The following is a 14,695-nucleotide window of genomic DNA, read 5'->3' on the forward strand; positions in this document are numbered from 1 at the left end:
TTTTTTCACTCTTGATTCTCTTCTGCAAAACAGTATCTTAGGCCGCCATCTGCTCACACCAACCTTTCAGCTGGATCTCCAGTTCTTCTAAACCACAGGTTTATTTCCACTCCACTTAATGATTAGTACGATTTTTTGGTTCCTTAGTATTTTCAACAAATTCTCTATTATTTTGCAAGGCAATTATATAATAGGCTTGCAAAAGATATATAAAAAGCAATATAAGTATGATTTCTGTTGAAGGTATTTATCTTTCTGAAGATCTGTGGAATTGTACAATAACATAGGGAATGATCTGTGAGCTCTGGGAGATACCTTGAGATACACGGTTAAGGAAAACTTTGAAATTCAAACTTTTGGATATTTCTTGTGGCCTAAAATATTTTATTTTACTTCAAAGACGCAACTAAGTAATAATTTTGTTTAAGGCAGAAAACTGCTGTTTTCGTGACTTCTTTTAAGTGGGAGTAGTTGCATTGTGCTCTGTGTTTGCTTTATTCATCTGAGAATCCTGCACTGCTGTGTCAGGATGATGAGATCCTTTCAGAAGAGAACAATCTCAGGATCTCAGACACATGACTCTCTTAACCAAGGAGCAGTTAGATTACAGTTTTCACTGCAGGTTCACTTTAATCAATCTTCCTCTTATTATCAAGCGACGGCAAACAGAGAGAGCTGAAAGGGCTGTGGCAGAAGTTCATTGCTTGCAGTGATGTGCAGATTGCTGGCTCGAGAGAAGTGCAGTGTCATGATTCAGTCTGGTCACCTGTCAGAAATGAAAATCAAGTGTCAGAGTCTTGCTAAACTAATTAAGGTTACAGGAAGCTTGTCAGCCAGAACTGCTTCATTTCGCTTCAGTGCATGAAATCCATTGTACTGTGAGGCTGTGTCATTATCTAAATCACCATGGAGAAACATAAATATAACATAAATATTATAAATATTGGCTTCCCTCAGTAGCGCTCAGGAGACACAGATTCATGCTCTTGATGCTGAAATCCTACACTCTCTTATTTCAGATTTCCTATCAAAACTTTGCTGCTGAGGAGTCAAGCTCTGCTGACAGTCATTTGGCTTTCACACCCAAGTCTCTTGCTTGATTCTGTAGCGCAGTGTTTTTCTGAGAGCTGGGGTGGGAGATAAGCAGCCCATCTTGCTGCTTTGCTCAGCTGACAAATGAGAATTGCTGATGAATAATTCCAGGAGAGTTGCAGCAAAATAAATGGGAAGCTTGGTGCTGGGGTAATCTTTTTGGAAAGATCATAAATTTGTGAAAATGTAATTCCCATCAAGGAAAACTCCCCTAGTAAGTTTTAGGCGACTCAGTTAATTACAAGTGTTTTACTGATTTAAAGCCCACTTGGGAAGTCGGATTTGATAGAAAGAATTCAACTTGAACTCTGTGTAAGGTTCCTGATGTCATTGTTCATGGCTTTTTATTTGTTTTGAGGACTTATTTATTTATTTTGAAGTAAAGATTTACAGAATGTGAAAAATACCTTTTTTGATAGGGCATATGACTATTTTAGCATTTCTTTGGTATCATCCATTGCTTCAACTGTTCTTTCTACTTTTATATGTCACTTTGTGTATATTGTGGTGTCTCCAGCATTAAGCAGACTTTTTACATTATTTTTTCTCAATGAGAAACTTAAATAATTTTGAATCAAACGTTGTAGTGGTTGATTTTAAATAAAAAGAGGATTGAAAGGATTGTCAATCAGCACTTTTAAATGTCACGAACAAACAGTTTTTTAAATGGACATGTTAAATACGTATAGTGCTTAGGCAAAATCTTCAGCCTCAAGCATTTTCAGAAGGAAATTATTTTGTTTTAAAATAGCCATATGTGGAAATGTAGTAAAGCATTTTTACAAGTTAGTAATAACCAGGAATGTGATGAGGAGTGGACTTAAGCCAAACCACAAATGAGTTCTCCATTCATTACTAAAGAGCAATGGTTAACAGCTTCTTTAAATTCACTGTCTATGTTTGTCTATAGACTGTCTATGGTCTTCACTTCATGTTTACAAAATACAGAATGTACATTAGATATTGTATATTTCTTCTGCTTATTTTTTTCTCCTCTGAAATTTCCTGCCTTTGTTGCTTCCAGTGTTTCAGTAGCTGTTCTCTAGCCCTGTTAATAAAAGTGTTGGTTACAGTTTTAAGCTGCAGTGTGAATCAGTCCTGCTTTGTGTAATGCAGAAGAAGGAGCTATATTTTAAATGTGTTTTCTCACATTGGACTTTATTATTATGCTTTGAAAAAATTTACATCTGGTAGAGTCTTTTGCATTAGACACCCACTGTCATTGTGAATATTCATGACCTCTATTTCCTTTTTTGCCTTGATCCTTTTTCCAATATAAAAAGGGGATCAGAAATATGTCAGTTATTGGCCCATGGGTAGGTTTAGGTAAGGCCTGTGTTCTAATCTTTTTAAACTAATAGTAGACCCAAACTGATTTTTTTTTTTTGCTTAAATATTTATTTGAGAGCATGAATGAAATGTGAGAATATAAATAAGAATGCCAGTATTCAGATTTAATGCTTTCCTGTCCAGTATCTTCTGTTACATAATTGAAATTGATGGCCATTCACTGACACCATGTCTGTCTGTAACACTTCTATTTATCTAAATACAAGTTTAAATCCTCAATATATTTATACTTCCAGCAGCTAAAATGTTTGCAGGCGACCACTGCACAGACTTAATGTGCCAAATAAAAGTTACTCATGAATATGCTAATATTAATGAAACTGTTTGATACTTTTTTATTCATATGGAAAATTATGCATAAGCATTAACTTTGTCTTCTATTTGCTGCTCTTTTGTTCATTGTATGAAATAAAGAAGATGGGAAATGGAAAGGTGAGGTGAGGAAAAGAGACATCTTTTCTTTGATCACAATAGAATAAGGGTAATGATCCATTTTCTGATGCCTAAATTTGTGGTCTGGACAGAACAAAAAAAACATGAAATTTAAATCTAGGCAAACAACTGAATAATAATAAAATAATTAAAAACAATGAAAACTACAAAATGGATATTATTTACAGAAATTTTTTTCTTTATTTTCTTTATATTCTAGTTTTTTCTTGCAACTTCGTCAACACTAACACAGTTTTATAGAGCATTTCATGTCCAGGGCAACTGAGGAACCTCTTTATTTCTATGGGAGAAATGTGTCTGTGTGGCTGTGCTGCAAACAGTCTGTACCTTTGTAGTTTGTGTCTGTGCAATGGTTCACACTGACACTCTCGTCAGGAGCTTTGGGCTTGGAGTCCTCCCAGCTCATTAGAATTAGTCCCTTGTGCATGGCTGTGAAAATGAAACTGCTCCTGTTTCCTCTTCAAACTTATACTGGTTCTAACAGTCCCACCCTGTGAATTTGAAAGGATGCTAAACTGTAACAAAATAAAACCATCCTTTACTTCTATTCCTATGCTTCTTTTGTGTGCCTCTCTTTCTAGAGACAAGATATTTACATGTTTGTTTGATATTTGTCCTTAAGGGAAGGGAGGGGAATGCCCATATTTAGTGTGAGTTTAACAGACTTTTCTTGTAATATTCCTATTAGATCAGAGTGTTCTTAGTGTCAACATGTAAAGGATCTTGGGATACTTTAGGGACATTTTGTACCAGCACACCTTTTTGGAATTACTCTTTCATTTGGAATTTTGAAAACAGATGCCTTGCTCCTTTCTAAGGAATAGATCACAGTTTACGTGACAGGTTTTGCTTTTTTCCAATCTTATCAATTTCACTTTGAAATATGTAACTTGGAACATCTGTGGGGGTTTTTTTTAAATTATCACTAAAAATAAAAACCTAAATTCAAAAGCTTGTGAGAGTTTTGTAACAATTTCAAAGGATTTCTGTTTTGACCATTAGAAACTCCAGTCACGTCTGAAAACTCGGGCCAACAGATGACAAATAGTTTTTAGTCAGAACACCAGCTCTTTCTGGAACACAGTGTGTTTGATTTTAAACTCCAGCTTGGTGACTTGGCTTTTCTTTCAGCAGTGCCAGTGCTCCAGATTTACAGTTTTATGTAATTCATTTCTATGCAATGAACCATGTATGTTTAAGGTTTTTCCTCCTCTTCTTTTCCTCTTTTACTGAGGTGTAAAAAGGAAAGCATGTTCTATGTATTTATGCAGTATATCAATACATGTAGGTTATTCCTTGGAATAGGAATGAAATGCAGCATTCCAAGGATAATAGAGAATCAATTGCTACAGATCATTACTTGATGATGTGATACATTAGTATAATAAAGATTAATAAATTTTCCTACTGGAGATTTTCTGATAGCTGGGTATGAATCAAATCCTGCAGAACAGTGATGAAGCACAACAGTAAAATTCTTCAGCTGTAGGTGGAACGTGCTTGCAAGCAGAATCTCATCCTGACCCTGGGGAGATGGGAAGAGATTCCAGGTCATTAAAACTGATCAGATTGTAGAACAGTACCAGGTGAATATATTTGGTAGTTGAAGAGCTGGGAAGGCTTATTGGGTGTTTGCCTGCTTGAGTGCCTGCAGAGTGCCTGTTGTGCCACCTGGCCAAAGGTGCTGGGGTTCCAGGCATGGCCAGGGGTGCTGCAGGGGAAGGAGATTGACCTGTAAGCAGTGCAGACGGGAGCACTGGAGGGACAGCAGTACCATCTGTGGTTTGTGTTGGGAAGGAAGAAATGCAGTAGCTATTCACAACAGAACATGTATTTCCCTCTGCTTCATTGAAAATTGAAGAGGCATTTTCAAGCCCATGTACATGGGCTCTTCGGGAGAGGGAAGAGGCAAAAAATAAGTCTTTCCACCACTGAAATGCACATTTCTATAAAAAAATAGTTTATGGCAATTCTTCTGAATGCACACTGTTCTGCAGAAGAGGCAGGGTCACTTAGTTTCAAGGTCCTGTGTCATTGCTTACGGAATTCTGCTGAAGCAGCCATAGTTCTCACAGGCCCTCCCTAGTTCAAGGGTGTGTATTGTACATTGTAAGAGAATAATTGCAGCAACCCAATTTCAGTGATTTCCTACTGGGGTGTTCAGTCTGTGAAACTGCAGAATAAGAAAAATTTATTTTTGTATTTTCTGAGACGTTCTATATAGTGTTCATACGTCAAATATCTTTTTAAATGAGAATGCTTGTAAAATACGCTTGTGGCATATGCTTTTAAAGTAGTTCAGCAGGAAGCTACATTTTTCTTTTCCAACTGTAATAAAAATGCTTTAAATAGTGGACTCTCCTTTACAATATAAAACAGGGAATAAGAATTAATATTGCCATTTATGCAAGTCTTTCTCCACAGGGTTGCTCTCAATTTACTTTTTGTACTGTTTGTAGAGGTTTTTTAGCATTGGCTAGATATAATGATTATTCTGCATCTGGATAACAATTTTGACAGAGGTATAACCTTTGTAAATTCATTATTCTTTAAAAAATCAAGAGGTCAAAACATCTCTGAAGCACTGTACAGTGGTGGTCTGCATCAAGACAATGCAATCTCATAATACTGTGAATAATTACTGGGGTGTTAATTGTGCTCTCTGAATTGTCCCCCTGAAGTAACCAGGGTTACTTCATCTGTAAAATTAAGGCTAAGTGTATGGCTTAGGAACCTTAAAAAATTCCCATTGGTGCCCAGGGGAAAGTTAAGAGACTTTGAAGAAATTTCAATTTAGGGAAGTCTTTGGGTGGTGACTGCAACTTCAGAAACAGAAGGCTTGATCCAGAGCTCTATTGAATACAGGGGAGACCTTGAAATTAAATTTGCATCTGTGAATGTTGCTTTTTCCTAGAACTCTCAGGCTGGTAGAGTGCTACAGGCTGTGAAATGTCTACAATTTTTAAAATTTTATTCTTAAATATTGAAGTGAGAACTTCCAAGCCATTCATAAAATTTAAATGCCCCATCTTCTTTGTGTTCTCACTGCTGTTATTAAGCGCATACAAGATGTTCAGTACCGCAAAAATAAAGAAATCTACTCATGGAAATTCTGACAGAAATGTTTGCCTTTAGGAATAGTCACAATGAATACATGTGCATTTGCATTCTCATTTTTTGCATATATTTAATGCAAACTTTTTTGCTTTTGTGTTTGTTTTTTCTACTCACAGGACTATACCTTGACAATGTACTTCCAGCAAGCGTGGAGGGATAAGAGGCTGTCCTATAATGTAATACCCCTGAACCTTACCCTGGACAACAGAGTAGCTGATCAGCTCTGGGTGCCTGATACCTATTTCCTGAATGACAAGAAGTCATTTGTTCATGGTGTTACTGTGAAGAACAGGATGATTCGTCTGCATCCAGATGGAACAGTCCTTTACGGACTCAGGTCAGTATGAACCATTTCTAACTCTTCTGCCTCTTAACTTAAAACCATGATTAAAAACTAAAAATAAAAAACATTCCTTGCTCTTTTTTTGTTTGTTTTTTAATGATTTTCGTTTTGTTTCTGTATTCTATATAGCTGATGATATTCCAGAAAAAAAAAAGTATTCTAAGTTTTAAATCGAAGGATTTTATTTTTATACAAATTTTTGAGATAAACTGCCATTTTTAGTACAGTTCAGAGACTTGTATTAAGAACAGATAAGACTGTAAATATTATTTGAAATACTCATTGTGGATTAAAAGCCTAGTTTAGAACTGCTTCTTCAAAGAAATTGAAATATGAAATACAAAATGAGGATTAGAGGAGAAAACAGAAAATGTATTTGACAGCTGAACTGATAGTTTAACGGCTATGCTTTAAAAATATTTTTGATTGAATATTAGATTGGTTTGTATGCTACCCAGATGAATCAGCTTTCTGATTTTCACTAAGATGAGGGATGACTTGGAATGTTTTACAGCCTGTTGTTGTTCTGTATGACTGTATGGAGAGGAGTGAGTGGGGAAATCAACAAAAGGGCTTCACTCTTGAGAAGCTCTGAAAACTTGGGAAATTGTCTGTATAGTGATGTCAGCAGGATAAATTATTGCTGAGAAATGGATTTAAAAATATAACTGAAGAAGGTGACTGCCAGTGCTGTGTGGGTAGGTAACAAAACAGCAGGAGTGAACAACAGGTTAACTGCCTGGGTTAACCACAGAAAATGCTGCAGAGCTGGGGATTGTATTTACCAGAGTTTGTTGTGTCCAGTTGTGTTCTCTGTGGGAGCAGTTCAGGCTCTGGCACTATGGCTGTGAGTAAGTCTGGAGTTTTTGTGATTGCTCAGTGAACCAACAGATGCTTGGTTCCTTGAAAGGCAGCTGTAGTTTAAAGTGAAATAGAAACCAGGTACGTAACACATATTTATATTAATGGAGTGAGAGCCAGCATAACAATGGTTTTGGTGTAGTTTTCTATTTAAGATCCTAAAATCATAATCTTTATTATTTTATTCTAGAATAAATTAGAAATAAATATCAGATTTAATGTCTTCAATAATGCTAACATTTTTTGCTATTTGTGGCATTTTTTGTTATGAGTGCTTAAGCATCTGTAATAATTTCTGTTTTTTTAAAAGGTTGGTAAACAGTAAGTAGAGCTCACAAAAAATTGTCCATAGAAGAATCAAGTAAAAGAAAGTTTTGTTTTCTGAGTATTTCTTTTGATGCTCCTTTGTTTCTCAAAACCCTCAAAACCTTTCATGAAATATACTTTTTTAAGGTTTTGAGGGTTTTGTTTGTTTCTTTTCTTTGAGCTGAACCAGTGTTGATACTGCTTGATTGTTTTGGGTGAAACTTTTCCTCCTTTTCATCCAGCATAAATAGCAAATCAGCTTTAATGTCTCTTATGAGATGCAGTAAAGTGAAATGGTACCTATTTTTTACTTAAAGCTGTTTAATGTAATTAGAGGAATTATTATTAATGCTTTGAGCCTTTATTTCCCAGTTACTTTCTTCAATACTTGCAATCACAATATGTTATCCAAAATGGTTTTAGAGTAATTCTAAACTGGGATTTTTATTCCATTGTAGGACTTGTGTACAGTCCAGAGTTAAAGGTATTTTGACAGCTTTTTTTCCTAGGTAAATATAATTCACTTTAGGAAATAATTTTCTAGTATTCTGGTATACCTGGCGATCTCACATTTGAGATTATCAGTCCTTACATCTCTCTTAAGGCTCTGCTTGGTGCATTTGGAGAGTTCTCTTTGCCCTGTGAGCTGGCACAGGATGAATGCTGGCTGTGAATTGTGCCCTTGCTCTGCTGCTGTGCTGCAGTGAGATGTACCTGGGGCAGGGGCAGGGTGAGTGTCACTCAGGCTGGGGACTGAAGTTGCCTCCTCTGCTGTGGCAGCTGTGTCCTTGGGCAGCACAGAGGTGAAGGGCACCGCTGGTTCTTGTTGTTCTGGGGTGGGGACTGTGGAACATAACAGGTACCTAACAGATGACATGGTAAGAAAACCCCTTCTTACAGGTCCTAATTCTTAATGAACCCCAGACAAGTCTTGTGAAATGTAGAATTGATTCCTCCTCCTCAGACTCAGCCCAGCAGGGCTCAGAAAGGCTTTGTGGCTAGAACATCCTTCAAAGCCTGGGCTGGATGGGCAAGATGCACCAGTGGAAATACAACAGGGTTATGTGACTGGCCATATTCTGCTTTTGCCTTCCCTGGACCAAGTGGCAATCAATGATCTCACTCAGATATTAAGGTTTTAGTTTTATAGCTTTAAGTAGCTTTATCTATCTATTTCATCTAAATTCAACTCAGAGTTATTGTTATTTCAAATGTTCACTGTACTGATATATTTAAATCTTGCTTATTAGTAATTTTACATCTTAAAAATGACTGCTTAGTTGTATTTCTCACATATCTAAAACCCCCTGTTTATTCTGAGAATCACTACTTTTGTTGCTGCATTAATTTACTTTAGCTTGTACTTGCAGTCACATATTCTTACTGTGGGATTCATTTTTCTAAACTGAGATTCCTTTAAGTTTTAGTCTGAAATTTTTCACCTCCCCATACATCTATATATAAACATCATCACATACACATATTTATAAATGTTGCTGTGAATTCACTTGCATTTACCTTGATTGCTGTAACTAAATTAATTGAATAGCAAGTGATTTTTATCAGTACAAATATAACCATCCCTTTCTTTTGTGTCCCTACAGTTGAATTTCTGTTTCATACAGCAAGCAGTGATCCCTTAACATTGTTCTCTTTGTTTCTGTGAGCAGAGCCCATACATGGTGTGCACGTCACATCTGGTTAGATTTGATGTTGGGAAGGTAAATTTCAGGAAGGACTAAGAGGCAGTTTTGTGAGCACCTGGATTATGCTGGTGCTGAAAGAGGGGAGAGAAGGAGTGAAAAAAAGAGAAATGGCTAATTATGAATGGATACATCTAAATGGTTTGTATGTTGTCCTCATAGCCTGCCTTCTTCACTGCAATAGAGCATTAGTTAAGGGTATAACTAAATTCTTGACCTTGTTTTTACAGAGACCATAACATGCTGGTTGCTTTTAAGTTAAGAAGGACATCTATTTCTGAGGGATAACTGCCAGCTATTTATGTTTTGGGAAAATGTTTTATTTAGTATTTTTTCATATTCCATCTGTCAAGAAAATTATTCAGTGCTGCCAAGACCAGGACGTTCAGTAGATGATATACTTAAATCACCTAAATGGTTGAAAATTGTAAACATGTAGTCTTAAATGAAGAGTCGTTACAGGGAAAATTACTATGTTGGAAATTTAGATGACTTGCGAGAGGGTATTAGTGATTTGACAACATTTAGAACAGCAAATTTAGACATTCAAATCTAGGATAGCAAATATTATAGGTTAAAAAACTTGCCAATTTAGAATTACTGCTTTTTGAGTAACCACATTATGGTGTCTCTCTGGAACTTGCCCCTTTGCTTGTAGAGTCTTGTGATGCCATGTGTCAGAGTAAGGGGGAAATTTAATTTAGAATACAAGCATTAAAAATAGTTGAAGAAGTTTTGTGTGATTTTGCACCATTACCAGGCTGTTTACAGAGATATTGACCCTTGCATGCATTTCTCCCAGCATTCCTCACAAGAGAGCTCTGACAGTGGGTAGAGAAGTGATAATTACTCGACCAAGAGCACTGTATGCTTTTGTATCTCTTCAGTAGGATGGTTTTCTGCTTTCTGTAGATGAAGTTTGTGGGTGTTTTCAACAGAAAAATGGAATATATACAGAACACCTGATACAAACTGTTCTGTGAGGTAATGGCATTCCCATCCTTTTTAGCCAAAAGGATAACAAAAGGAAGTAGAACAGAGGAGTTCTTTTCGAAATTAAAGACTTTTCCCATTTGAAAGCCCAACAGTTTTACTTGCCAAGATTCATCTAATGCATTACCAACTATGAGTCTCCAACTCAGCCAGCAATAATTCCTATTTGACTGATGGAACACAGTAATCTCTCACAAATGAGAGAATTATGTGTATGCTGGCCTTGCTTTGTTCTCCATTTCCTGCTACCAGCATTGAGTCACAAATCCTAAACAGCCCTGGATGACTCGGTTTTGTGTAGTCTCAGCTGTGCCTTCTGCTGTCTGCTCCCTCACTTTCAGCTGCTTGGAAATCTTCACTTCTGCAAATAAAATAGATCCTGCCATATTTTACTCCAGGAAAACAGCATTGGGCATTTTTGTTGCATTAGACTTGTTCAGCAGTTTAACTCCTCATAGGCCCCTCATTGTCTATGAAATCCCACAGACAATTTTAAAAGCAATTGCTTTGCAAATATCTTTAGTTCTCAGACCACATGGTTTGAGAGTTGGAGTGTTCACACCAGCAACCCTTCAGTAAAGCATTTGGTCTTTACTTTGCTACTTTTTTCTTTTTTTCTGGTTTGTTGTTCTTTGGTTTTGGTTTTTTGTTGGGTTTTTGTTTTTTGTGGGGTTTTTTGTTTGTTTTGTTTTGGGTTTTTTGCTTTGGTTTGGGAGTTTTTGGGAGGTTTTGGGGGTTTTTTGGGGGTTTTTTTGTTTTGTTTTTTGGGGGTTTTTATTTTGTTTTTTTGTTTTGTTGTCTGTTTTTTTTCTGGTAGGGCTTAATTTTAAATAAATCCTAAACGTAATTTGGAGGTAAAGCTCCATTTTTCAGCTTTAAAATCATACAAATAATACAATCATTTGTACTAGCTGGAACTCTGGAAGTGTTCAAGGCCAGGTGTGAGGGGGCCCGAAAGCCAGGTGGGAGCTGTCCCTGCCCATGGCAGGGGTTTTAGGACTGGATGGTCATTTAGATCCATTCTAACCCCTTACAATTTTGTGATTCTGTGAATTGAAATTAAGTCTTTGGACTGCCTACAACATTTCAAATACCCTTGTTATCCCAAAATATCTTCTGCAAGCAGCAGACCTCTCTTCCCTTTTGCTACAATATGATGTTTCTAAAAGCTGGACAGAAGGTGTTTAAGGACTTTTAATGCACATGCATGTTAAACAAAATATTTTCTCAAAATCTTTTCTCTTTGGGGATTTCAGAAGAGATAAAAATAACCTGGACTTCTTTTCTGGGGAGAATAAATTATTTTGGATGCTCTGCTCTTGATCATGATACCTGTCAAGGGGGCAGGTGTTTCTGCTTCCATCACATTAGTGCCTCTCTTGGCTGTGCAGTCCTCCACACCAACTGGGGCTTTTTCCAGCCTCAGGGGAGAAAAAGAACTAAACATTATAGTGAAGTACTCTGTAGCATAAATAGCACCAACAGTACCTCAGAGTACTGTTGCTGTTTGTTAAAATAAATAAATTAATATGATGTATATTTTAATTAGGATCTCTGAAGTGTCAGTAGCTTTCTGTTCTCCAATTAAAAATACAAGTTTTCCTAATTTTGGATATATAGGCATTGCAAAGGAAGTAAAAAGAAATTTTTATAAGACTTGTTTGAACATGAGAATATATCAATCTGTGAAGAAGTGTTTCCATTGTGTTAAGTGGGTAATTTTTTTGTGCTGGTGCTCACACTTATAGATGCAATTACTGACTTTTCCTTTGCCAACACTTGCCAAAGCTTATTCACAGTCTGACATGCAGTTGTTTACTCTTGCCCAAGAAATGAGGTTAATTCAGTTTCTGTGTCCAGGTTTTCAAGGCTATATTTTCAAGGTTAGTATACATAGACATGGGTAAGAACCCTTAAATCTTGTATGCAGGTAGTCAAAGCAAGAACTTTTTGGAAACTTGCAGAAATAAATGCAAATGTAGTAAAACATCATTTCAAACTGAAGTCATGTGGCTGTAGCAAAGACTTGAAAAAGATTGAATAATGTACAATTGTATAGAATTTCATGTACAAAGAATTTCTGCATTAACAAAGAATCATTACCACCCCAATCTCATTATTTGGAAATCCTGGGGCAGGACATGTCTGATCATGGCTCTTTTCTTGCACTGTCAATATAGATCCAGCATAAGGAAAGGAACTTAAATCCCAGCGTGTCTCATAAGTGAATTAATTGTTTTCAATAAACAAGGTATCAGCTCTGGCCCAAGGTGTGCCCAGGTGCCGTTTTCCTTTCTCATGCAAATAGTTCTTTTGCAGGTTCCAAGGAATAAAGCAGAGAAATGCAACTACTGTTATTTCTAATAACACTGTTTCTGTGAACTGAAGATTTGGACACGAGACAAATCATGCAGCTTCTCTGCTCAGTTACTCCATTTGGTGAACTGGATGCTAAAACCTACCTTCTCACAGGGGTGTTGTGGAGATTAATTAATTAGTTTGTAAAGTGCTTTGATCCCATAAAACACTACATAAGTGCCAAGCATTATTATGAAGAATTATAAAATGCCAGCCCTCATGTGCACCTTGGGATGGCTGGGTTATGGATACAAATCTGCTTTATTTTCTCAGAATCACATTGTTCCACTTTTCCTACGTAGCAGCCCATTCACAAAATGAGCCAGTTTTAGGAAAGATGCAATTTCTGGGGAAAAAAAAAAGGAGATCATTGACTCTCATAAATATCTCTTTTCAGTTAAGGACTCATTGATTATTATGCATTTTTCTGTAGGATTTGGAATGGCATCTTTTCAACAATCATCCTCAGCAGGAGGGAGAGTAGTTGTCTTTTAAATATTAAAAGAAAACAAAGATATCTTTCTATTTCAGTCCCTTTATTAGATTTTAAGTATGGGATAAGTATTCAGAAGGGTCTTTTGCTTTTATTTTTTATGAAGTGGCTGTTAAGTCATTAGTATGTGAATAATTAATTCAATTAAGCTTAATAAAAAAAAAAGCTTTAAGTCACAGGAATTCTTTCCATTAAAAGCCCTATCATCCAAAATTGTTACATTGCAATGAAGTGAAAAGAATTCTGAGTTTTATTGCCTAACAGACAGGCTGTGGCATTTAGTCTTTATTAGTAAGAAAAACTCCATCAGCTACAGAACCATGAAATAGTTCAAGTTGCCCTGAGGGTATTGCATATTCCAAAAAACCAAATAGAGGTCATCAAACATTTAATCTTAAATTAAAATGTAATAATTTATATCATTTAGAATTACAGCAATCTGACATTTCTCTTCTGCAATGTGTTTGATCATATTTGAGCTGGTAGTTGGTGAGCCTGAGAAGGGAGATTTTCCATTTGGAAGGACATACACAAAATCTCAGAATGCTCCGATCAAGACTCAGCTTGATAGATGCTAAATGTGTGTATACAACCACATGCTAACATATATGATATATATTTCATAAATAAATACATTATATTTGTATATGTATAAATTCTTCTTGCACATATTGGGGTTTTTTTACTAAAATTGGTAACATCTGAGATGGATCTCAGAAGTAGGAGCAGGGTTAGGGTCCTTGCATATGTAAGAAAAATAAAAGGGCACTGAGAACTAATGATACCTCTTGTGGGCCATAATCACTTTCTTCTTGTTGTGATTTACAGATGAAGCTTTTCTGTTAGATTTCAATGTAAGACATTGTAGAATACTATTTATTGAATGGAAGCATATGGGTTTTTCCCTACCAAATGTCTTATCTGAAGAAGTACTTGGATTTAGTTTTTATTCTTGTTAAATATCTAGTTTGGGTAATTTTTTTCACCCAAACCACGTTTCCTTTATGTTTTAATGCATTTTCTGGGAAGATAATTGCTGATTTGTTCACCCAATGTTTTTATCCTACTTCGTTATTAAACTTTGCAGAATGCTAAAATGTTTTCTGAGATAAGAATTACCTAAACTCCTCAAGTTTAGGTAACTCAAGCAGTTTGTTGGGGTCTTTTTTACTTGCATCTCCAGGGTCCATGTCTTTATTTCTCTGAAAATTCAAACTTCTTGTGGTCTGCAGTGTGCAAAGTAATTGAAGAGAGCTCTTCTTGGAACCGTTTTCAGTCCTGCTTATCAGGAGAGAAACTAGGATAAGTTATAAGAAATTCTGCGGTTTTGTGCTGCTAGGTATTTACTCCAGACTCAGGATGTGTGTAAGCCTCTGCAGAAGAGCCTTTTAAAGCTATGTCTATCCGTGATTTTTAGACTATAATGCAGATATTTCTACTTGCTGTTCAGTGACCACAATTTTTTTCCTCCTCTAAATTACTTGTGTAAGACCATATTTTCTTTTTCCTGTTGCTTTTTTTTCTCTTTCTGAATAGTCATTCCTAGAACATTTACTGCATCTGCTCGTCTAGAACTATCTGAGAAGAGAGAGAATAGAAAATGTTTGGAAAACCCTTTTTTAAAAT

The 14,695-nt window shown here is 36.1% G+C and overlaps 1 protein-coding gene across 3 annotated transcripts in view; it reads left to right on the plus strand.

The window, feature by feature from the left end:
• GABRB2 (gamma-aminobutyric acid type A receptor subunit beta2) overlaps positions 1 to 14,695 on the plus strand; it is a 146,162-nt gene that overhangs the window by 41,962 nt on the left and 89,505 nt on the right. For all 3 annotated transcript variants that reach the window (XM_038149815.1, XM_038149816.1, XM_038149817.1), the window contains exon 6: positions 6,129 to 6,349. In XM_038149815.1, coding sequence (XP_038005743.1) covers positions 6,129 to 6,349 — 221 coding nt within the window. The remainder of the gene's footprint in view (positions 1 to 6,128; positions 6,350 to 14,695) is intronic.

The sequence above is a fragment of the Motacilla alba genome, chromosome 13 (genome assembly GCF_015832195.1).
Source record: "Motacilla alba alba isolate MOTALB_02 chromosome 13, Motacilla_alba_V1.0_pri, whole genome shotgun sequence".
Classification (NCBI taxonomy): Eukaryota; Metazoa; Chordata; class Aves; order Passeriformes; family Motacillidae; genus Motacilla; species Motacilla alba.